The 26,692-nt window shown below is 33.3% G+C and overlaps 1 protein-coding gene across 5 annotated transcripts in view; it reads right to left on the bottom strand.

Annotated features, from left to right (window-relative positions):
* The window catches only part of Spt20 (transcription factor Spt20 homolog), a 62,690-nt gene that overhangs the window by 13,744 nt on the left and 22,254 nt on the right, over positions 1-26,692 (bottom strand). For all 5 annotated transcript variants that reach the window (XM_072535245.1, XM_072535246.1, XM_072535247.1 and 2 more), the window contains exons 3-7: positions 24,796-25,059; positions 19,315-19,683; positions 8,966-9,952; positions 4,154-4,253; positions 1,898-2,797 (exon numbers count right to left, since the gene is read on the bottom strand). In XM_072535245.1, coding sequence (XP_072391346.1) covers positions 1,898-2,797; positions 4,154-4,253; positions 8,966-9,952; positions 19,315-19,683; positions 24,796-25,059 — 2,620 coding nt within the window. The remainder of the gene's footprint in view (positions 1-1,897; positions 2,798-4,153; positions 4,254-8,965; positions 9,953-19,314; positions 19,684-24,795; positions 25,060-26,692) is intronic.

The raw sequence follows: 26,692 nt of genomic DNA on the forward strand, positions 1-26,692 counted from the left end.
ATATAAGATAGAGAACAATGGTTAGGAGATTACTAAATCATTTTAGTACTGGTACTGGCTCAGTTGAGTGATGATCCAAAAATGACCTATCTTGATTTAAAGCCACGTCTGTATTTTTTTTTTTTTTTTTAGAAAATAATGTGGACTAAACCCTATTTATCCTACAAATTCCCAATCGTCAATAGAACCACGTGTAAGCCAAACAGGGTCGTACTGATGTACGACCTATGTATCATATGATTTTTAAAAATATTTACTTTTGAAACTGTGTAAGAATTTCTTGAAATTTATTCATTATATCACAATTAAACCAAACTCTAAAAAATAACACGACCAGTAAATAATTTAACAATAACTATAACATAAATATAACACAATAGATTAACTTAAAAATCAACACGATACAATTAGAATTTAAAATGATGGCAAGTTGGTATCTGTAACATGAGAATCTGTCTCGCTTACGGTAATAAATTATATTTTATAGCCTCTTGACGAATGAGACGGCGAATATCAACACGTGCTCATGTTTACTGATGGGAATTTGGTAAACGAATAAACTTTACAGTAAAATTATATTAAGAAAACCCGATATGATTCAAACTAAAGATATTAACACACTGAAGCCACAGATTACCTTAAATATTTAGAATCAAAAATTGATGTGGTTCTCCTGGACCAATTTATAGAACAAAAAAGAACAAAAAGAGAAACCATGAATGGGAAGGTAATAGTGTCGACAAATCGATGTACAGTATTTGTAGATACTATTTTAATGGGAATAAGCTCCAATTGGTTCAAATAAGTTTATTGACGTTTCAATTTCCACTTCGGAAAGCTTTATCAAAATAGAAACATTAATAAATTTATTTGGAATATTAATGGTAATTTGGGAAAAATTTACGTTTTTTTAAATTAGAAGGATATAATTACATATTTAAACATAGTTTTTAATTCCAAACAACTTTTCATAATAAAAATTTTCAATATTGTGAAATATACAGGTACTTTACTATTGAACGAAATTCATGTTTATTACCTGTCCTTCTAATAAATACAGTTGTTTGTAGAATAGGATCCATTTCCTGTAGGATCTCATTTGTTTGTGCCAATATTTCTTTCTGAATTTTCATTTTTTGCACGTCTTTGCTTCCTATTTGCGTTTGTCTGCGTAGAACTGTCAGACTTTAATTTTCTTCTATTTGCAATCGCATTTTGTTATCTTTTGTGTTTTCTAATATCTTCCATTATCTCTAAAGGGAAGATACCCATACTATAAATATTTATTTCAGAAACATTTACAGTGCTCCCGCGTATACCTGAATATCTGTAGGGTTCATTTGTATACTTTTGCTTGAATTTACAATATATTATCTCAAACAATATATGTATGGGATAGTTTTTTTTAGATGTGTTAGAAGGTGACATGAGAAAAATTGGCATAAATTAGTTATGATAATGTGCATTCTGAATTTGCCTTCACTCCATGTAATCAGGAATTGAAAACTGCCACTCAACATTTATTTTCTCACCCTTAATAATGTAATACGGTTTTTGCTTTTTGCTGCATTGTATAACAAGTTAATTTTCCTTAAAAAATCGAACAATATTTTTACAAAAAAACTTCATATTGACAATGCCAAATCATAACTGTCATGTCATTTAGTAAAAATCGAAGATTAGTCAAATTGCCAACCAACGACATTTAAATGGAAATTCCAAAACCTACTCTAATTTTTTGACTCAATATAAGTCATACATAACTCGCAAAGTTACGTGTTTAATAATATGAATCTATAAAATATCAAATATATATTTAACATTATTTTTTAATTGCTATCTGGTATAAAAATTACCAATAGACGATCAATACCTCATACAGAAAAATATTACTCACCTAAATTAGATGTACCAGCGTTAGCTAACACCACAGTCTGAGGAGCCACTCCTAAATTGTTCACGCCACTTACATTACTACTACCGGCTGCCTGAGTTACCGTATTAGAAGTTTGAGTGGCAGTAGTAACAGGTAAGGAAACTATTAAACTCGTAGGATGTCCTTGAATATTTCCCGTTGAAGAAACATTAAGCGAAAGCGATATAGGCTGAGCGAAGCCCTGCAATTGTACTTGTATACCCGGTATACTTTGTAATTGGGCAATGTTTAAACCCTGCACGTTAATCGTCCCACCTGTTTGAGGCGGAGGACTCGACATTGTGTTTCCTTTCGGAGATTGTACCATGAACTGTTGATTACTCTTGGGACTTTGTATAAAATGAGTCTGTTGCGAACTAGTTGGCGAATCCCCTAATTTTTCTAACAATAACGAATTTGTATTAGGTCCTACAATATCTGGCCTATCGGCTGCCGGTGTACCCACTAACAACGCGGATAACGCAGACTTGTTACTATCACTAGTACTACTACCTATGATTCTTTGATTAACCACTTGTTGTTTCACAGGAACTGTAGTAAAACCAGGATAGTTGCTACTATTAACTGAAGTTAGAGTTATAGTTTGCGGCTGCTGCTGCCCCAGTTGCAATTCCTGTAAGTTCATTCGATTATTATTGAGAGCTATTAGGTTATTGTGACTAAGAACGCGCGCGTTTGCTACACTAGGAAGAGTCATCTTGCGCGCTAATATTTTTTGGTTTAATGTTTGTATTTGCTGAGGTGACATTTGAGGAGGACTAATCGTATTACTACTCGATAACTTCTGTTGTTGCTGTTGGCGCTGTTGTTGTTGCTGTTGCTGCTGCTGTTGTTGCTGCTGTTGTTCTTTTTTGGCACTTTCTGCAAATTAAACAAAAATAAAATATTAATTTGTATTTCGAATAAATTTCAAAATAATCAAGAAATTAACATGGACCAGATAAATCTTGCAACGCAATAAATGCTGAATACTTTTATCTGGCAACAACTTATATATCGATATAGTAGATAATTTTTTTAGAAAATTTTTGTGTTTTGACTTAATACAACCTTGCACAATGCTCCTACCTCTTTCCTCTCGCTGCAACACCGCGCTCTCTAAAATTTGACTCTGCGAAAGATTGCACGCATAAAGCCCTTTTTAAGTGTCAACTGCCAAACGAAGCAGCCACGCCGGTGAATGATCCGATCACGTATCAACTACTGTAAGTTTTAATACTTCTTATACACAAGCACAGAGCAAACAAATGGCAATTGTATCATCTAACTAACTACTTCAAAATGTACTGTTTATAATTTATTGTAATACATTTCTACTGAGTAAGAGCAGCTTATTTAAATCCATTAAAAAAAGAACCACCGCTTAATAGAAATAAACCAAAAGTAGAAGGAATAATCTGAATTATACCTAATTACTTGTACCCAGCCGAAATATTTATTCAGCTACACTTGGACGGCATTATCAAATATCAAATTTAGCTGACTAAACAAACATATGTTCCAGATGCGTACATACCCAGCAGTGACTAACCGACGGTTCGGGATGGTAAAGAGTCACATTATATTCGTAGTGGGTGACATCACTGCCATCTAGAATTCTCTGGAATTCATTACAGAAGCGAGCTTCTTCACAATATATACCAAAATGCTGCTATGGAAAGTAAGCTAAACCGAGATTTGCAAATTAGAATCTACAGAGAAAATAGAAGAGAAGACAAGAAGATATAATCCAAACTATTACTCTGGGGCAGAAAGATTTTTTTGAATCTATAGATTAGGTACTATAATATAGGAATCTACGTCAAAGAAAAATATTGAAACCATTTTATGAAAACAACTGATGATATATTACTGATAGTAACCACTAATGAACAACTAAAAAGAGTTAAAAATGAACCACAATAAATAAAGTTTACGGAAATATGTCGAAAATTAAAGAAGAAGAGAAAATACAGAAAATGTCCACGTTATCCAGATGGAACCAAACCAGAGAAATAAATAGAACAACAACAATGAGATGGCTGCAGTTCGAAGACTTTCTTACATTAAGTTACATTAAGACAATAATAAAGCAATAGCATGCAAAATTCGATTGTTTAATCATTTACTTTGATTTTACTGAACTACTTAACTTCACCTACCAATGGAAATGCTCAGACTGCCTTCATGTTGTTACATTTGACCAAAGTTGGTCCAAAATGAAAATCTAAAATTTACCTGCTTGGAATTCCTGTGCAGAGTTCATTAGTTTGGTAGCCAAAGCACTTATAGCCTGTTCTTGAGTAGACGGTTTTGTTGGCCCTTGCAAATGACTTCGCTGAAAATTAGGAAAAATTTTTACTAATAAATTTACTGTTTCCATAAAATGGAAAGAATATAGGAGTCTATATCCTTTCCATTTCAATATATCGTGCTACCTTCGCACTTGAATTGCAGTCAGTTATAAACATTTTCTAGTTTAACTAATTCAAAAGTCAAAGAATTCTCGCAAAATTATCAGAAATTATTTATAGTAACAGTTACAGCAAGGGAGTTAAAACATTAATTTAAAAAGGGCAAATCACTAGAAACAGGCGTTTATTAAACAATAAAACAGACTCTGTATTTGCAGTTCGTTTTAATTTCTTTTATATTTACAAAAATCGTATTTATTAAAACATTATTCTCTTCTTTAGAGTTCCGTATCCATTAGCATGTGTTACCTTATTTACCAATCCATCGTCGTGTATCCTTAAACCAGGAATTTCATCGTCTTGCTAATTCTCTTCTACTTTCGATGTTTTCTTCAATGAAAAGTTGTAAAATGTGATGTTTATGATTTCTTAAGATGACTGAAATATTTAATTTTTCTTTAATTTCTTTATTTACTTCTTCCTTTTTTATATTCTTTGGAAGGCTCCAATATTCGTTTTAGGACTAACCCATACTTCACTTTATTTTCTAACGTTTTGGTCATCTTCTAGACCTTAACACTGTAGAAAACATATAACACCTGACTACTCAAGCTCGTAAATGTATAATCTACGAGCCATTCTTCTTTATGTGCAGTCTTCTACCGAAGGTTGGCAACCATCAATCGACATGTTTTATGTAGCCCTGTCTAATCCCTTTCGAAATGGTTATGTCCTGACCTACCGTATGTCCATACTTTATGTGGGCTGTTTGATTCCAATACAGATTTCTAATAATCTGGATGTCCTTAATATCAAGTCCTGAAATATGTAATAATTCTGTAAGTTTGTCATATTTGATAGTATCGAACGCTTTCTTATAGTCGATAAAGCGATATATATAATGCGTAAACGTCCTACGAGCCCTAAAAACTATATATTCAGACAAATTGAAATATGCAACAAATCCAGGTATCTGTTAATTTATTATTATTTTTTAATGATTATAATAATGCTATTTTTTTTTAAAGCAATACACCCACACCTCGCTATATGGTCGCTCTTTCGATATATCTACATGTTGCCAATCTTGCGAACCACAATCTCGATGCACACTCTTTTCGATGTCCTCTCATTTACGGGCGTTATTCGGTGTGTGCTCATAAAGCGGCTGGTTTAGGCTTGTCTGTGAGTGTTTTATGTACATATTTATTACTGATTGTTACACATTAAATGGAAAGATTAAAAACAATTTGGGACATTTTTGGTATGTAAGTTCATATGTAGGATCAATCTTGCGAACCGCAATCTCGATGCACACTCATATGTAGGACCAATCTTGCGAACCGCAGTCTCGATGCAGACTCTTTTCGATGTCCTCTTATTTATGGGCGTTATTCGGTGTGTGTTCATAAAGCGGCTGGTTTAGGCTTGTCTGTGAGTGTTTTATGTACATATTTATTACTGATTGTTACACATTAACTGGAAAGATTGAAAACAATTTGGGACAGTTTTGGTATGTAAGTTCATATGTAGGAGTGTGTGTTCAACCTGTTAGAAGCAAGCATAGACCGTTCCATTCATCTCTGTGCCACTCTTAATTTCGAAGCCCTAGTCTTGGATAGTCATAGTTTCCGCCCCATAGGTCATAACCGGTAATACGCATTGGTCAAATACTTTTCTAAAAACTATAGCCAAGAAAGCAAAATATACATGACACTGAAATGATCTCCTCAAAGAAGACAAACTAGAAAGTAATGATTTTAGATATAAAAGGCTGGACTTTTTGAGGAGTTATGCGTGTGGCTGGCATCCACTCCATGTAAAACTTTAGAGCCTAGAAACCCCAACGGGCCACCATGGCCCTCCATGGGCTGGCAGCGGTCACAGGTCACAGTACTAGAAAACAACTTGAAAGAGGGTAAGTAAACCTATACAACGTTTTGCTTCTGCTCTCTAATACTATACTATTTTGCCTTTTTTGTATATAGGTTATGGTTGAGACAAAAAAAAACTTTGGTACTTCTCTATTAAATCTAAATAAAACGCCAATACCATGTCCTAGTCATGCTGTTTATAAACCACTTCCAACAGATACATTTAAAGGACTAAAAATCATTAATAAATAGCAAAGAAAAGGGTAGAATATTGGCAATGAAATTATTTATTAAGTACACCCAAATTGCTGAGGATACCAATAAGTACTTCATTATGAGCAAGTGCTGTGCAGGGCAAAAAAATCAGTACATTACAACTTAGAAATGGTTGTTAGAAAAAAACAAATCTGAATTTGAAATTTCCCAGTCATCTTGCAGCTGTCCTGCTGGCACTGGGTATTCTGCTGCTTGCAAACACATTTAAGCCTTGTGTTTCTCTTTAGAACATGTTTCTATAACAGGTAAACTTTCAAACTGTCTTTTTAAATAAGTCTGTAATGGCTGTTTTAGTGTTAAACTAATGTTTTCGTGGTAATTTTTATCTTTTAGGAAAAGTACACGAATTGATGTCATGTGCATCTGAAAATAGAACATGAAATAAGCCTCCTGAAAGGGTAAGTCACTACATGTCGATATTTCAAATAAATAATATAGAAAAGAGAAATATTTCCCAATCACAGTCATATACTGGCCACATAATAAATTCTTTAATTAACCAAAATATATTTTGCAATGTAACGAATAACAGAGAGGTTGTCAACTTGTCCCATGATACACACTTATGCATGATTCAGTTGGGTGTGTATCTTTGTACATTTTTAAATTGGAAAGAAAGAAAAGGAAATGTTTCTTTATAATAGCTCTCATATTATTTCATATTATATTGTTTATCGGTCCTGATTAAATATGTTCGTATGAATTGTTTTAACAGTGGTTCAATTTTCTAGTTATGTTACTGGCACTAAAAAAACTGAAGAATAAATGCAAATTCATGAGTTTGATCTAAAATCAAAACCTGGACCAAGTAAAGAGAGGTTGTAATTGGGAAACTATAATATTGTTATTTATAATAATGTTTGGTTTATTTTTTTAGTGTAATTGCGGATTTAACTGCTTTTGCTTGTCTTGGAGAGAATCTCATCAATTTTAACTTAAAGTATGGGTTGGTGATGGTAACAAGTAAAATTAATTAACAAAATATTTAGAAGAATTGATTACATGTATTGTTATGTCAAGTAATTTTTACATTTATTATTCACGGAATGGAAGACTTGATGTCTTGATGCATGTTATTCTTACACACTCCAATGAAAATGTAACTTTGAAGTGTCTTCCCGACTGGAATATTGACAAAAAGTGTTGCCAAACATAACATGTAACAAAATGAATAATGTAAATATATAAAGTGTGGCAATTGAATATATGAATAACAGAAAATTGTTGAATAAAGAAAGAGAGTTTAGAAAAAGTGGTTCTCAGAGCTATTCTTTATACACATATTGTAAAGAAAATTGGAACGATAAGATACAGAAATATTTTTGGCCAAAAGGAATTTCAAACAAGTGTGTTATATAACATATACTTGCTTGCATTTTAAAGTATTACACATTTTATTTTGTAAGTGTTCAAACAATTAAAATGTAATAAATAACTTATTAAAACTTAAATCACTCACAAAATTGCAAAACAACTAGGAAACGAGTACCAAACAATATAGATACATGGCAGAATAAAATAAGGTTATGTTATTGTTAAGTTATATGTTAACTAAAAAAACTAGCTAGATATCTGAATTATTCCAGTCCCGAAAAAACTTACCTTCGTTGAGTATGATGTAATATGATATATTTGAATTTAATTCTATCACAGACTTTTTATTATTTAGTGCTTGTAAAATATAAAAAGTTCTAAATGTAACGAAAAATTATTTTTGCCATATACTAGTGTTTTCTGGATCATTCTTACAAGCTAATAGGCTTGAGTTTACCGAAAGTACAAGCTGAATATAGCCCCAAATGTCAACCATAAAATAAAATATTTCGGTTTGGCAGTGTTGGCATGTTTTTATAGTGCATATGTTGTATGCTTCAAATGTAAAGAGATAAAGCTTTTAAAAAGTACATTTTGATTAAACTATTTTATGAATTCTGCAATTTTAAATTTATATGAAACAATAACGAGTAAATATTTGTCTCTTTCGAAATTAATTGCAAACATCTGTTGCAATCTGGCAACTGCTGATTTGACAGTTGCCAAATTTATCCCCTAATCTATCAAAGGACAATTGCCAAAAAAAATTTCTAATAATTAACTGTAATTAATCTCAAATATTTACTCATTCTTGTTTTATATAAATCAAAAATTGCAGAATTCATAACATAATATAAACAAAATGTACTTTTCTATATAAAGCTTTATCTTTTTATATTTGAAGCATAAAGCATCTACATTATAAAAACATGCAAACACTGCTAAACCGAAATTTTTTGTTCCATGTTTGACATTTACGGCTAAAATCAGCTTGTACTTTCGGTAAACTCAACCCGCTATAGTTTTTCGTACATATTTTATTTATAAAATGAATTTTTATCATATATTGGGGGAATTAACTAATGTATCAACATTAATTTGAACGATGCCATCTAAGGTAAAAAATATTAAGTAAAATAAAGCTTATTGGTAAATCAATTTTAAAAACTTACCAAAATTGGAACATTTGAAGTACTTTGAATTGGATTTTGCAGACCTACGGTGTTGACAACAGTTCCATTTATTACAGGAGTAGACGACTGATTATGCAAACTTTGGGTCAACTGTTGTAAATGCTGCTGAGGCAAATTAGGTTGATTGGCACTTTGAGCTCGTAACTGAGCTTGGGCTTGAGCCTGAGCCTGCGCTACTCTTTCCTTGTACCCTGGACTCGACCTATAGCTGATTCTAACAGACTTTCTCCCGCTTTCCGTGAAAATATCAGTAAATTGGTAAATATATCGATTAGCGTTGGCACGAGATCCTAAAGAAAACCTACAAGCTACGCCATTTTGCTCGTTTTTCTTGTGATCCCTATCGAGGTAAAGTTCTCCTAAGTACTCTGAATCGGAAGGTCTTTGCAAAATTGATAACTTGATATGGTACACCCTTGGATTGCCTTTATCCTTTGAAGGCATGTCTGTTTCTAAAATATATTCTTCTATAAGTTGTGGCAAGCAGTCGCTAGTCTCTTTTGGTCGCTGATAAGGTTTAAATTCGTTAATAACGACTTCTTGTGGAGGGGCGAGAGGTGGGGGTTCTAAATTCGGTACTGGTATTGGTTTGATTTCATCTATGCTTTTCCTTAAAGGTTTAGAAGTAATAGTTGACATAGACGAGGAACCGATCTTTGGTTTATTTCTGGATCTAGTGAGAAATTCATAAAATTCTAAACCAGGCCTATGAGTAAACTGATCCAATTTCCTTTTACGGTTAACTGTTACTTGGGAGAATTTTTTAGATAATCGTCTGAATTTGTGAGGATCCCATATTCTACGTTTATTGTATATTGACGTCATTTCATCGCCTATAGAACTATCGGGCTCTAAACATAAGCTTGGTGTATTTGCCATTAATATTTGGCTCTCGAGTTGGTCTTTTTCTTCATTACTCCAGTCTGATCTCTCTTCCATTATGTTATTTATATCAGCCACAATACTCTAAAAGTACATAAGACAATTATTTTATTATTATTTTGTATGAATAAGAGACATAGGAATAGAAAAAATATATTATGTCAATGTTTTACTTGATCTTCTAAACTACCGTCTTATTGAGACTGTAGTTTAGAAACTATTATACTGTGTTATTGAGATTTACAATTAAATGATGAAAAAAATGTGATAAGTCGCAAAGGAGTAAGACAGTCGTGCATCTTGTCACCTTTTCTATTTAATCTTTACGGTAAAGGTATCGAGCCATTGTAAAAATCATGTAATTAGAGGAGACTATACAATAAAAATTTAGAGGGTTGGAATATTAGTCACTTTCCCACAATAATACAAAGGCAAATTATATACACAGTTAAACATTGGTCGAAATAGTGAACAGTGGTGACATGACAAGTCTATATAAATAAAAATAAATCCCGAAATGTTTGTACCCTCATATCTTCGGAAAGACTACACCAAATTAGATAATTCTTTTTTTGTTGTGTTTGTTAATTTCAGGAGAAGGTTTGTGTAAAAGATAATTTCCAAAAAATTGTACGGAAAGACGTAAAAACAATTTTTCTGTCATTTTAAATCGCAATATAACTAATAGATGTCGTCATACTATGACTAACAAAGGAAGCTATGATTAAAATAAATGTCAGTATTGATAGATTTACATAACATAAATGTATTTGGTATTGCGGCTCCAAATAATATCGATGAAGTTTCAACATATCAGATGGGAAGATATATCAATGAGACGATCAGGATAATCTCTTCATTTTTTATACAGAAACGGCATCTCAGTGTAGTTAATTTAGCTGTTCACCTGGTGAATGCACAACAAATTTATTTCACGAGAGACAACACAACGCGAAGAGCTGAACGATCACCAACAACAGCGTTTAAATGTTACCTTTACTTAAAGGGAGCCATATAATATTGTTAGGTAGATTTTCAGCGATAAGTAAGAAACTCTTTATTAACATTAAATAATATAAAATAGAATATAATACATTAAAATAGAATAAAATAGAGTAAAATAGAATAAAATAAAATAAAACTAAATTAAATTAAAATTACACAAAATTAAATTAAATTACATTTAAATATAATATTAAATCTCCAAACCGTGTCATACGCCTTGGTGATATCGAAGAATACTGTGATAGTCTCTTGAGTAGTTGGAAAACCTTTGTGTATCTCTGACTCTAAATCAAGTAAGTTGTCTAAGCATGTTCTATTTTGACGGAATCCACTTTGCTGAGGAATTAAATGTTTTTCTTGTTTTAAGTACCACAATAGTGTTTTGTTTATAAATTTTTCTAGAACTTTGCATGATACATTCTTCTTCTTTTGGTGCCTATTCGTTTCGAATATTGGCAATCATTCTGGCTATAATTATTTTATTAACTGATACTTTAAATAGATTAGTTGTTGTTTTGGAGAACCATTTCCTCAGGTTTTTTAACCATGATATTCTTCCTCTCCCAATTCCCCGCTTTCCGTATACTATTTTCAGTAATCTGTATTTAGTGTCGTTTCTCATTATATGGCCGAGATATTCTAACTTTCTCCTTTTAATGGTATACATCACCTCTCTTTCTTTCCCCATTCTTCGTAGTACGGTCTCGTTGGTTATCTTGTCCGTCCATGATATGCTTAGGATTCTTCTGTATAGCCACATCTCGAAAGCTTCAAGTTTTTTCTCCATCGCTTCAGTGAGTGTCCAGGATTCAACTCCGTAGTATAATATCGAGAAGATATACCATCGTAGGAGCCTTACTTTTATCTCCAGATTAAAGTTGTGGCTTTTAAAGAGTTTAGCCATGTTGTTGAATGGATTCCTAGCCTTCTCTATTCTACATTTTACTTCATTTGGGTGATCCCATTGTTCGTTTACTGTTGTTCCAAGATAGGTAAACTGTTTTACTCGGTCCACTGGTGTATTCTTGATAAGCAGTTGGACGGCTCTAAATTTATTTTTGCTGATGACCATAAATTTAGTTTTTGATATGTTTACTTGGAGTCCAAATCGTTCACTTACTTCATTAACTTTGTTTATTAGTTGCTGTAAACTGTTTAAACTGTCTGCAAAAATAACGGTGTCAACTGCATAGCGGATGTTATTTAGGCGTTCTCCATTTAAAAGGATACCATGTTCGCAATTTTCCAAGGCTTCACTAAATATTTCCTCTGAATATAGGTTGAATAATATAGGTGAAAGTATACATCCTTGTCTAACGCCTCGCAAAATCTGGATCGCTTCTGTCGGTTTATCTCCAAGATTTATTCTTATTGTAGCTGATTGGTTCCAGTATAAGTTTTGAATTATACGCCGGTCTTTATCATCTATTTGGGCTTTTGTTAGAACATCCATCATTTTTCGGTGTTAAACTGTGTTAAATGCTTTTTGGTAGTCCACAAAGCATTTGTAGATATCGCAAGTCATATCTCTGCATCTTTGGAATAATAGCTGTAGACTAAACAGATATCTCTCGTACCTACATCTTTCATGAATCCAAACTGTGTGTCTTGTATTCTCTCTTCGCATAGCTTGTATATTCTGCGATGTATAATTTTAAGAAAAAGTTTTAGTGTATGGCTCATTAGCTGACATATTAGTCTATATTCTCCGCACTTTTTTGCTTCCTGTTTCTTTGGTAACGTAATAAATTCTGAAACTAGCCAATATTTTGGAATATTGCCTGTGTCATAGATATTATTGAAGATTTTACATAGTATTCTTAAAGATTTATCATCAAGAAGTTTAAGAAATTCAGACTGTACTCCGTCTGGTCCTGGAGGTCTCCCTTCTTTTAGTGATGTTATGGCTGCTCTTATTTCTGCCAATAGTATAGGTGGTCCTGTTACCGTAGGTATTGGGGACTGGTTCTCCCTCTCATCAAAAAATAAATTTCTTATGTAATTTTTCCAGGTATTATCAATACTCTCTTTGTCCACGATTACCTCTCCGTTGTCATTAACAAGTTTACTTACTCTTCTGTTTTTACATTTGCCTGTAATTTCTCTTACCTTTTTATGCTCGTTGAAGTCGTCTTATTTACTTTATAGAATTTCGATTTCTTGGCATTTTTTCTCCAGTTCTTTCTGTTTGGCTTCTCTGATCTTTCTCTGTATATCTCGTTGTAATGTTTTATACATAGAGTTAGTGTTCTTGTTTTTCCTTCTTTCTTCCATCAGTTGCAGAATCTTTGTCGTCATTCATGTCTGATTCTTACCTTCTTCTTTCTTCAAAAAACTGTCTTTAATGTCGTCTATCGTTTTATTAAGGGATTCTATCTTCTCTTCGGTGCCTTTCGTTGTATTATCGATTTCTTTGAATTTTCTATTTATTGTTTTGTTGATTATTTCTTTTACTGCACTACATTTCAGTTTTCTAATGCCATGTTTTTTACAGTTTTTCCGCGTGTTTTCTTTAACTTGGTTCTATACACGCCCACTAAAGGATTGTGGTCAGATTGAATATCAGCGCCTGGGTAGGTTTTAACACTGTTGAAACTATTTCGGTATGTTTTGTTAACAACTATATAGTCTATTTGGTTTCTTATAATAACGTCTTCTCCGTTGTCTCTAGGTGATTTCCACGTATACAGGCGTCTAGGTGGTAGTTTGTAAAATGTGTTTAACAAGGTTAAGTCATTTTTAGCTGCAAAGATACTCAATGTTTCTACTCGTTAATTTCTCTCTCCTAATCCATAAGGACCAATATGTTGCCCTTCTTTTCCGTTACCTATTTTAGCATTAAAATCTCCCATGACTATAAGCAGTTCATGTCTCGGTATATTTCTTATAAGATTGCTTATTTGCAATGATACATTAGTGAGTAATATAGGACGGTACGAGTCAATGTTTGTTATGTCTTTGTTGGGTTTGAGCAGAGGAATTATAATGCTGTCTGACCATACAGATGGAAAGACCTGATTTGTCCAAATAAAATTGTATAATTTTAACAGCCAAGACATTCCACTTTCTGGTAGGTTTAACAAAAAAATTAATGGTATACTTTGGATCTGGCGCAGAATTTTTAGTTGACATTGGGCGTCCCTAAGTTAGTGCATTATAATTGGTACATTCAATATCTTATACTCGTGAGACTAGTACTCCAACTTTGTTTTTTCTGCGCTTTGTTTCTTAATCTTAAATAATTGTTATCGTTACTTGAATTTGACTCAAAATCACTGGCAAATAGCTCCGCAATTTTATTCCGATCGCTGATAATTTTGTTATTTTTTGCTAGGAAAGTAGAACATTTTTTCCAGATATTTTTCTTATATTTTACCACACTTTACTTGCTGGGGTAGAACTATTTATACTTCAAACAAATTTTTGCCATGGTGTTTTCCTGCATTTTTTGAGAATATATCTAGCTTCTGACCGACGTCATTTGTATTCTACCATAGTTTCATTAGTTTTGTGGTACTTATACCTATTTAAAGCTCTTTTATGTTTTTACGGCTTCTTTGCATTCTGAGGACCACCATGCTATAGGTTTATGATATTTTAGTGTTTTTGTTTTTCCAATATGATTTTCTGCTGCTTTGTTGATTATTGATATAAAGGTATCTAGGTCTTTATCTATGTCATTAAGAGTAATATCTTTTATGATGTTTATTTCATTTTGTATGTATTTTGTAAAAATCTCCCAGTTTGCATTTTTAATATTCCATTTCGATGGGGTTGTGGCAATATTGTTATTTTTTTGTTGTGGAAACGCAATTTTACTGGGATAGTGGTCACTTCCTTATAGGTACGGGATAACGTCCCATTCTAGTGTTGGGGATAACATTGGATCACATAACGATATATCAATGGTTGACTGACTACCCGTTTGAATGCTAAACCTGGTAGGTCTACCATCGTTTAACAGATTTAGATTTTGTGAAGTCATACTAAATCCCTTGCCTCAAGCATAAGTTTTTGTTGAACCCCATATAGGATTGTGCGAATTAAAATCGCCTAAGATAATATGAGGGCTGGGATAATTTGTTGCAGTAGGTTATCAAAATCTTCTTGATCTATATTTTAATCTGGAGGTAAATATATGCTGCAAATATTGATTGTTTGTTCCATTTTTATTGTAATCGCTACTTCTTTAAAGTTATGTATGTTGATTTGTAATTGCTGAGCTTCAAATTTTTTATCGACGTAAACAGCAACTCCGCCACTAGCTATCTAAGCGTTTTATCTTTGCTTGAAAAGGTTTGTGTATTTTTGAAACTTGAATGCATGGTTGGATTCTTTAAGGTTGGTCTCTTGTAAACAAAGTATCAATGGGTTGATTTCTGTAATGTGTTGGAATAATATGCTTTAGCATTTCGAATCGGCTGTAGAAACTGTTTACGTGTCATTGTATTATGGACGCCATTGCTTCTGTTTACTATGTACTTTACGCTAAATCAAAAGAGGTGTCGGATTCTTCTTCTAGAAATATCTTCATTGCTACTGGGTCCATTTTTATTTGCTTCATAATCTCATGTCTTATTCTCGTATTAATATTTTCAAAGAAATCGACGATTTGGTCAAAACTGAGTTTAAACGAATCTTCTTCAAGTATTCTCCTAGTTGGTTCCAGTAACAGCAATATTCCATTAGATTTTGGTTCATGTGTTTTAGCCAAGCATGATTCTTCTTCAGTAATAATTTTGGTTTTCTTCTTTCTCTGGGTAGTTGGTAGTGAAAATGTAACTTCAGTTTGTAAGGACGGCGGAGGTGTTAATACTTCTGTAATACTGCGTTTGGAACTTGTTTTATGTGCATTTTTTGATTCCATTATTTCTAGGGTAAGCGAAGAAATTTCTGTGGTTAGTTCTTCATCTGTATCATTATTATTATATTGTATATTTGGTGCTATGTTATGGGTTAGATGTTGGGAAAGTGAAGATTTGTAGAGTTGTCGTGGTAGGGATTTCATTCCGAGTGGTAGGGATATTTGTTTTTTTTTAGGCTCTTGACTTACTGTAGTTAAATTATTGTTTGAGATATGTACTGTTTGATTACACTTTGAACACAGCTGGCTTTCATGAGACAAAAAATACGATATGATACGTTATCATGAGATAGTACTATCAAGTCTGAAACCATATTATTGGTCCCAGATAGGTGAGATATAGATGTAGCTTCGAAAACTAAGAATGTGTTTGTACTCAGGGTTGGTTCCGCCAATTCGAAGAAAATTTAAAGGAGATACTAAGTTATAGCCTAGTTCTCTGAGTTCTTGTTCTATACAATCATATGGAATAGATGGACCCACATTATACAGGGTGAGTCATGAGGAACTTTACATACTTCTACCATATGTAGAGTCCCTCAAGGAGCTAGGTAGGGTAGGGTAGGGAGATATCATGTGGCCACTAAAAAATGTCAACTCCTCTTCTTTATTAATTAACAGGGTGATTTGTGTAATTGACCATTTATTTCATTTTACTGTAGTGTTTATACGGCTCATTTGATTTTTTTAATTTTTGCATGATACAGTACACTACTATCAAGCATTCGACTGGTATTAGCTAAACTAAAAAATTCCAGGACTGGCTTTGGAAAAATTAATTTAGGAATTCATATTAAATATTACACCCTGTATAAATTTTTTTTAAAATGCAATAAGTGATTTTCAAACTACATAAATAGCCAATGAAAACGACATATGCGACAATGTTGTCACACTTTTATTAAATTTTTGGTGAACGATCAAATCTTACCAAAAATAGAACAACCATAATGAAGTATCAAATTATAAGGTATTAATTTAAACAAATGTTATAAATTTCAAACATTTTAATTAAAATGAGTTCCTAGAACATAATCTAATACGTAGAAAATTAACATCTTTACTGTCACTTTGTATTATCTCTACGATAGAATCAATTGTTTTTCAATTTTAAATTTTTACTCATAGATCGTATTGGGGCATTATTTTCGATAAATATTAAATTAAATTGATTAAAAAGTCAAACCTCTTGTATGTGTTAGTTTTTGTTGATTGTAAATGATTAAAATTTTGTGTCAAATAATAATACATTGCATCAACTGTACTAAATAAAAATAAATCTAAAAAAGTTTAAAATGAAGGTTGGCGTTGACCGTTTGACGTTTCTTGATATTTTATACCCATTGTCATTATTGTCATTATCAATTGTTATTTATGTGTACAAGAATACATATTTCTTCTGTCATATCTACGTTAAGTACATTGTGTTAGTTTTGGTAGAGCTTTTGTTACTTTCGTTCAAAATGCCACATCAGTTTTCGACCACAGAATATGCAGATATAATATTTGTTTATGGATTCTGTAAGGGGAATGGTAGGGCTGCTAGTAGAGAATATCGCAGGAGATTTCCTAATGTCGAACTCCCAGTCATCCAACATTTGGGTCAGTTTTTAATTATTTGCGAGAAAATGGCACTTTTCCTAGTGGAACAACAGAGCGACATGTAGATGAAGCGCAGGAAGATGACATTATGGACGCCGTTACTATGAACCCTACAATAAGCACTAGACAAGTAAGTCGAGAACTCAATGTTACTCAATCAAAAGTAAGTAGAGTCTTACAAAAAAATAATCTATACCCATATCACATTCAAATGGTTCAGCGACTTCATGCTGGAGATGAGATCGATAGGTTGGAATTTTGTAGATGGATTAACAATAATCGACCAACGCTATACAGGACACTATTTACAGATGAAGCCCAATTTACCAGAGACGGGATAAATAATTCACGAAATTCACATGTGTGGGCAGAAGAAAATCCCCATGCTATTCGAGAACGTCGTTCTCAGTTAAGGTTTTCGGTTAACGTGTGGATTGGTGTCATAAATAACCAATTAGTAGGTCCTCACTTTTTTGATGGTCCTTTAACAGGGCAGGTCTATTTGAACTTTCTACAAAATATTTTGCCGAATTTGCTTGCCAACGCGAACGTTGCTATCCGAGGGATGTATTTTCAGCATGATGGGGCACCCCCACACTTTTTACTGGCAGTGAGACAACATCTCAATAATGTTTATGGCAACAGGTGGATAAGACGTGCAGGTCCTATTTCGTGGCCTTCAAGATCCCCTGATTTCAATCCCGTTGATTACCATATTTGGGGACGATTGAAGCAACTAGTTTACGCAGTAAATATTAATAACCGACAACAATTATTTGATAGAATTATACATTGTTGTAATACTATTAGAAACGATCCCCAGAGTATCCGTAATTCTATGTACATATTTTTAGTTTTTTTTTTAAATTGTTCTTCGTTATTGTTAGTAGTTACTGTTTTTTGTTGTGCAGTGACTCAGTTATCATTTCAATTAAAATGTTTGAAATTTATAACATTTATTTAAATTAATTACCTTATAATTTTATACTTCATTATGGTTGTTCTATTTTTGGTAAGATTTGATCGTTCACTAAAAATTTAATAAAAGTGCGACAACATTGTCGCATATGTCGTTTTCATTGGCTATTTATGTAGTTTAAAAATCACTTATTGCATTTTTTAAAAAATATATACAGGGTGTAATATTTAATACGAATCCCTAAATTAATTTTTCCAAAGCCAGTCCTGGAATTTTTTAGTTTAGCTAATACCAGTCGAATGCTTGATAGTAGTGTACTGTATCATGCAAAAATTTAAAAAATCAAATGAGCCGTATAAACACTACAGTAAAATGAAATAAATGGTCAATTACACAAATCACCCTGTTAATTAATAAAGAAGAGGAGTTGACATTTTTTAGTGGCCACATGATATGCTCCCTGAGGGACTCTACATATGGTAGAAGTATGTAAAGTTCCTCATGACTCACCCTGTATAATACATTGGTTATTATAAGCGTTGGCATTAATTGGAATAATAAATTTGCGAGTTTGAAGTTGTCCTGAATTTACTCTAATTATTCCATCTTTGGTGTTCATAAATTCATCGACCTTTGCCACACTGGATAGGTAAACACATATTCTATTGTTAGATAGCCTAGACGAGAAAAGTATATTTTTTGGATTGATTTTCGTTTTGATGGATATGAGATATTCCTCTAGTTTTAGTCCATTAAGAGAGTTACTATATCAACTATAGCTTGATTTTTAGAAAGATAAGACAAGAAGCACAAAATATTGAAACAATAAGAAACCTGTCCTGCAAAAAGGCATAGAAATTACACTCACTTTATCAATTAACGGCACTATGAGTCTGGCTACGTTTAACAGTTTATCACGCTAAATGTTTAGTAAATGTATATATAGTACAAAAATTATGACAGGTATTTGACAATCTTACAATATTTTTACTTTATTGTAATATAATAACTTTAATTGTATCATAACAAACGTTTTATGTTTATGTAAGGACTTACCATTGACGTAGGCCTAAGCAGAACATGATGAATATCACATTTAAAATGTGGATAAGCCAATCTATAGTCTCTAACTTCAGCTATGATGCACCCACTGTAAAAAAGGTAACTAAACTGCTGTTCTAAAATGTCTACAATAAAAGGTGGAAGTTCTTCGTTATCTATGTATCGAAGAAGATCGTCCTCTTCATAAGGCCACAGTTTGGTTTCTATCATATTGGCAGTATCTTCAGTATAACTAGGATCGGTACGAGATAATGACCTGAATGCCAATGAATAACCTTTGTTACCAGGATAAAGATTTAAAATCAATGTGTTCAGTCTTTCTTTAGCTACAAGTTTCTCTAAGAGCAGAGGTTTATATTTTATCTGTAACAAAAAAAGAATATTTACTGCTATTATACTATACTATATAAAACAAGACTGTATATATTGTAAAGATAGAAATCAAAATAAATCTAGAATATTTTAAATAGATAAAAACACTCCAATGTTTCACTAAAAAAGGTGATAAACATATGGAAACAATTGTAATGTTTGGAAACAATTACATTCAATGATTTTTTTATAATGAAGAATCAACTACATTGGTTATTATTGCCATTAGATGTTATACAGTTTTAGTGAACAGGAGCTGTATTAAACACATGACCACTAGTTGGTTCTTCATTGCCTTCCTAGTGGCAACTTGGCCATACTTTTTGGTTTTATCGTTGGAATGGAACCCACTTGATTTGAAAACAAAAGCGAATACTCCGCTTTACTTTTACTCGTGATATTCCGTGGTGATGCAGTTTGATTTAGACATACTGCTTCCAGGGGAGCAAGGGATTAGCAACCCGAAGGCAAATGCGTATGGTATTATCACCATATGGGATGTAAGGGCTTGTATGGCTAACGAATGGCCACTTATACAATCCCATGGTGCCTTACAGAGGGTCTTCGATCAGTCTATCCGAAGAACCGTCTGCGTATCTTCCATCTTTAGTTGTAAAGTAACATTTCTTACACAGGAAGTAAATAAAATACAGGAGTGGCAGGTGGACAAGGTCCATCCACAGAGTCTAACGTAGTAAAACCGGAGCAGAGCCCCGACATCGGACTTCCAGGGTACAGAGACCCTATTTGGGAACCGAGAGCAGAAAATGTCTCATATTTATATGTTTATTTATATTTAGGCACTTTCAAATCTCTCGGCCAATAGTAAAATTGAAAGCAGTTTTAAGGCGGGACGATGCGCATCAGGGTGCGTATTAGTCTACGACTTATGCACCAGGATGACAGTATAGTGCCCAAACCTGCATGTATGTTTCGCCCATAGAACAGGCGGGTTTTAGAAAAGGCTATGGAACAAACGATCACCTACTGGTAATAAAAAATCTTATAGAAAAATGAACTGAATATAATAAACCACTAGCTTTAATATTTGTCGACTATGAAAAGGCATTCAACACCGTAAATCAACACAAAATGTTGGAAGCCTTGACAGAATGCCGAATTGGGTTATGCCCGAAGGGCATAGACATAAACGGATACTAATAGCTGATAGGATAGATGAGGCCAAAGAACTTTTAAATCAGCTCTACCTTTCCTCGCTAGAAGGGGGATTGAAAATAAATATATCTAAAACTCAGATGATGACAACTCTTGTAGTCAGCGAAGATATATGCGTAGGAACAAGATCCATAGACCAGATAATGGCCTATAAATACCTAGGTCATGAGATTCGCATAGGAAAAGATAACCAAACCGTTGAGCTTCACCGTCGTATAAGACTGACTTGGGCAGCCTTCGGCAAGCTGAACCATATTTTCAAATCGTCTGATATACCAATATGCCTTAAAAGAAAAACGTTTAATCAGTGCGTTTTGCCAGTGTTAACTTACGGTGCGGAAACGTTAACCATAACAAAGAGAACAGTTCAAAAGATCCGTGTGTGTCAAAGGGCGATGGAGCGTGCTATGTTGGGCGTTTCACTACGAGACAAGATCCCAAATCGCCAGCTACGACAAAGAACAGGAGTGGCTGATGCAGTAGAGAGAGTAGCAACACTGAAATGGAACTGGGCAGGTCACGTGGCTCGAATGACAGATAATAGATGGACAAAGCGGATACTGGAATGGAGACCAAGAGATGATGCCTACCGAAGCAGAGGTGGTCCACCAACACGTTGGACTGACGATCTAAAACGTTGTCATAGGAATTGGATGCAAGAGGCACAAGATCGAAATAGATGAAAAATTATGAGGGAGATCTATGTCCAGCAGTGGATAAGCGAAGATTGAATGATGATGATGATGAAATTTTGACAGCAACAGAACAATTTTTTTTGGTTTTGGAGAAAATTATACTAACGTCTTATTCTCGTCAAAAGCAAAGTCAAAACTTGGAACAATTTTTTTCTTTTTAAGAAATTCTGGCGGAATGTCAGACTTGTTTTTTCTTAAGGTTCCAACCATTGTCAACTTTTTTTGTAAAAACTTTTATCCATGGTGACATTTCTATTGGTGCCATAGAGATTTTTGCATGGGCGAAGAACGTATTGGGTGGGCAAAGTTTCTGATGCATCTCGTCTCTCTTTTCCCACATATGGTATTGCAGAATAAAAAGTCTGAGAGTAGCACAACATAACGATTTTAATTCCATATTTGTCTGGTTTAATTGAAATATAAACTTTAAAAGGACATCTGCCCCAAAAACTGAGCAACTGTTCATCAATTGTCACATATGCGCCAGGAGGGTAATTAGCTTCACAATTTTCAATAAACTCATTTCAAAGACTTCTTATAGGTTTATATATAGGCAAATTTATCATCGTTTCCTTTCCTCTCTAGTTGTTTTGTCATCAAAACGAAGACAATCAAAAATTGAAAGCGTTTTTGTGATATTGTTGCTCTTAAAATTGGTATTCCAAATTGTTTTGACCATAAATCCGAGGTACTCAGGTAGCTAGTTTTTAGATCACCACTCATATATAAAAGACCGAATAATGCCAAAATCTCTTCTTTGCTTGTAACAGTTGTAAAACTTGGAGTTTGACTAATTTTAGTAGATTGTTTAGAGATTTCTTGGTTTGTGTATTGAGTAATATAGTTTATCATTAAGTCACTGAAAATTAGTTTCCAAGCCAGAATCTCTTCTGGTGTATTTGAAGCGTGAGCCATTGGACCTGGTAGACGAATCACTATGTTTTTTTGAACTCTGCGAGTGTTCTTTGAAAAAAACGAAGTTTTATACCACTTAAAACCATTTTTTCCATAATACTACTTTTCTTTTTTGATCGCTATCTTTCTGCGAATCTTCACTCTCCTCTTCACTAACCTCCGATTCTGCTAAAATGGTATCAGAATGTTCACTTTCACTAAGCTCTTTGTCTTCATCTTCACTCAAACATTTAGATTCTGTATTATTTAAAGGGACATCTTCATCACTCTCACCAGCCTCATAAGCACGCACAATTTCTTCTAACTCAGTCTGAGTCAACGCTTTGCTTGTTGAAGCCATTTACTTCTATATTCAAAATTATAACGGGAATTGTACTGTGGTGTCGTATGTGACACCGATAAATATTTTACAATAGCTATTAGCGCCCGATAAACAGTTACGGTTAAAGTTTATTTGAAACTAAAAGAGGTAAAGGTGCTGATAATCTCTAGGAACGTGCTGACTGCATCTAATCGAAACTGCGCGGTGTCGCCGGCGACACCAGTGTACCATTCTAGGGTTAACGATAGCTAATAGTTGCACTTTTAATATTGAGTCTTCAAAACCCATATTATTTTATCTCAGCCATGCAAAAGGGAAATAAAACTTGTCGAAACATCAATAAATTAAAATATTGGTTTCTCTTACCATTACCCAAAAGATTACCACAAGCTATTTTGACTTTTGATTAATAATAACTTTGTTTTTGGATACTAAATACCACACACTATAAAACTTATAAAAAATAACACGACCAGTAAATAACTCCAAAATCACGTTACGAAACTCATAACAAAATATATAAACCAACACACTAGAATTTGAATATAATCAGATTGAACAGTTTGGACCTTTAAAATGACAATCAAGCTCGCTCAGTCTCTTGGCAAATTAGAAGGCGAATACCTTCAGAACACATGCTTGTCAGGCTATTTATGTTGGGAATTTGCAATGAACAACATTGCACAACAAATTCACGAACAACAAATAATACCAATCGCACAGAATGAATTTTCATGTCCAAAAGTCCTTATTTACAATTAAAAAAACCAATATTTCCAACCCCTTATGAGATAAATACACAGGAATTAGACATGTTTGGAAAGGTTTTCTAAGTTCTATGTCATATTAAAATAAATATAAAAAACAGTGTGCATCTTTTCATATTTTAAGTGTTTTTACTTAGCTCTGCAAGTAAAAAATGTACACTTTTTATTAAAATACAAATACTGTAAAATATTAAGATAGCTATTCAAGTAAAAATGCACCTGGGTTATTGAAATGCAAATATTGAAAAATTTGAAAATAGCAAAGAATGTAAAGTTTATGATGTTTGCCGATACAGCAGATGGTCCAGAATAAGAAGCAGTTTATTCTACCTTGGGGTTTTATTGTCTGCATCTTTTTGTGTTTCATCCTATCATCCTAGTTTTACTGCTACCTTATTATGGTAAGATTTAATGTCCACCCTGTTTAGGCTTTGCAGTTGATAACCACATTTCTAAGTACAAACAAAACCTAGTACCCCTTTGTAAGTTCAAACAAAGTGTAGTAGAGAATTCATGTTAGTATACACGACATTGAAATAGCAAGATTGGGTTTCATGAATATGCGTAAAATGCTCTGTAACATCAGTCTCAATAAGATTGAGAAGACTAAAGTGTTATATGTGGTCTCTATTACTATATGGCTGTGAGACCTGGACATTAAAACAGTATGACGTCAACAAATTAAATTCATTTAAAATGTGGATGTACCACCGAATGCTAAGAATAAGCTGGACCAGCAGAACTACGAATGAAGAAGTACTGAGAGCAATGAACACACGCCCTCATCTGGTCAATACTATCAAAATTAGAAAGATTGAAGGCAAGATTGAAGGTAAAAGGGGCATAGGACGAAAGAAAAAATCTTGGCTACGAAACATCAGAGATTGGACCCACACAAGAGGAAATGAATTAATTCATCAAGCCCAGAACAGAGAGAAATTTGCCATATTGATCGCCAACCTCAACAGAGAAGGCACTTAGGAGGAGGATACGACATACTGCAAAATGTATCTAAAACAATCATTTTTGTTCTTCCTCTCAACACTTCTTGCAATATCGCGTAATAAAGAGCTTCTTAAACTTAACAATATAATTAAATAAATTACTTACGATTGTTAACATTTTTTACTTAGATTGTCGAGTATGTACAACATTTTGGGCAATTGAATTTTTGATATCTTTACAGGTTCTACAAAATTTGATAAAGATTTTAAATGTGTTTACTTACCAATTTATCTATTGGTTTGGCATATCTCTCGTCATATTCTTTTTCCTCCTCCTCTTCTTCGCTTTCTTCTCCATCTCCGCTGCTACTTCCGCCATTTTCTTCTTCATATAGTTCTAAAAGTTTTGCGAAAATATCGATGGGAGGTTTCCCACAAGGATTTTCTGTAATTTCTTGAGATGTCGAAGTCGATGCAGATGTCGAAGGTTCCTGGGGGCGTAGCAGAGGTGAAGCGGGGTGACTTGACTTGAACCTTTTAACCGAATGCTAAAACGAATTACCATTAAGAAATATTTATTGAAAACAATAAGACTGTGATGGATTTTACAATGGACCTTGAATTATTTTAATTAGATATTGTAGTTTTATGTAAAATTGGTTTTGTTTTGTTACAATTACAGGCTGTGGTTAGTTCTCAAATAGTCGTATATGTAATTCATATATGTTGCATAATTTAAGATTATTGAAAGCTTATGTTTTGTCGAAAATAGTTTTTTAGTATCCACTGGAAATATTAACACAATACATAAAAAATATGGTCTATATTTCTATTTTTAACACTTAACTGATCCGCCACGAATGTATAACGTGAATGGTCCAACGCTGACTGAGTCTACCGTTTTACAGACTAGAAAATGGCAAATAAATGTAAACAAAAATGTTTTAACTGAAATAATTACTTAAGCGTTTCTATAACATGTAAATAAAACAATTTGTGAAAGAATAAACCAAAAAAATGATAGATCCAAATGAATTATGTTCAGAAAATAAGAAAAAATGTATCCTTTTTGGCAAAGCGCAAAAACTAAACTACTTCTTCTTCTATATTACCAATGTGACATTTTCGAAATAAAACTAAACTACTATATTTCGAAAAATGTTTAATGTCACATTGGTAATATTCTTCTTCTTTCTTCTTCTTCTTTTTATATATACAAGATTCTGTCTGTTTTTCAATGGGCCTTCAGTAAGTTGTCGTTCCTCGTTTTCGTGGTCTTCCTACAGATCGTCTTCCTATTGGGGAACTGTATCTTGCAGTCTTTACTACTCTATTTGTTGTCATTCGGCTTATATCATCGTTCCATTCTACTCTTCTATTTCTTACCCAGTTGTTGATGTTGTCCCCCTTGCATCTACGTCGTATATCTGTACTTCTAGATCTGTCCCCTAGTGTCTTACCACCAATTTTTCTAAGTGTATTCATCTCTGCTATTTCTAACATCCTTTTTGTCCTCTTTGTGTCAGGTCTTGTTTCTGCCGCGTATGTCATTATTGGTCTGATTGACTGTTTTGTAAATTCTGCCTTTCGTTTCTTTCCCGATATTTTTATTTCTCCATATTGTTTTATTCAGGCAGCCTGCGGCTCTGTTTGCTTTATTCACTTGATCTTCCACTTCAGTTTCGAGCTTTCCGTAGCTAGATAATGTGATGCCTAGATATTTAAACTCCATCACTTGTTCTATTATCTGACCTTCCAGCTCCAATTTACATCTTAGTAAATTTGCTGTTGTAACCATGCAGTTTGTCTTTTTGGGGGAAATTAACATGTTAAATTTTCTGGCGGTTATATTAAATTGGTGCAGCATACGTTGTAAATCATCTTCACTATAAGATTCACAGATTATTTTAAGTTGTTTTTCTCCCATTTGGTATCCTTTTTTAGTTCTTACTTTTTTTATTATTTCATCCATAATCAGGTTGAACAATCTACTTTTATTGTGTTGTTTTAGTAGATATTTTCGATCGTTTTGATTATTCCTAGAGGTATCTCAGTAAGTGAATAACATCTTTTAATTTGACCCGGTCAAATACCCTCTTAAGGTCCACGAAACATAGATATACCAGTTTGTTGTATTCTAATGATTTCTCTTGCACTTGCCTCATTATAAATATAGCGTCA

This window comes from Diabrotica undecimpunctata, chromosome 6, assembly GCF_040954645.1.
Source record: "Diabrotica undecimpunctata isolate CICGRU chromosome 6, icDiaUnde3, whole genome shotgun sequence".
NCBI classification, from domain to species: Eukaryota; Metazoa; Arthropoda; class Insecta; order Coleoptera; family Chrysomelidae; genus Diabrotica; species Diabrotica undecimpunctata.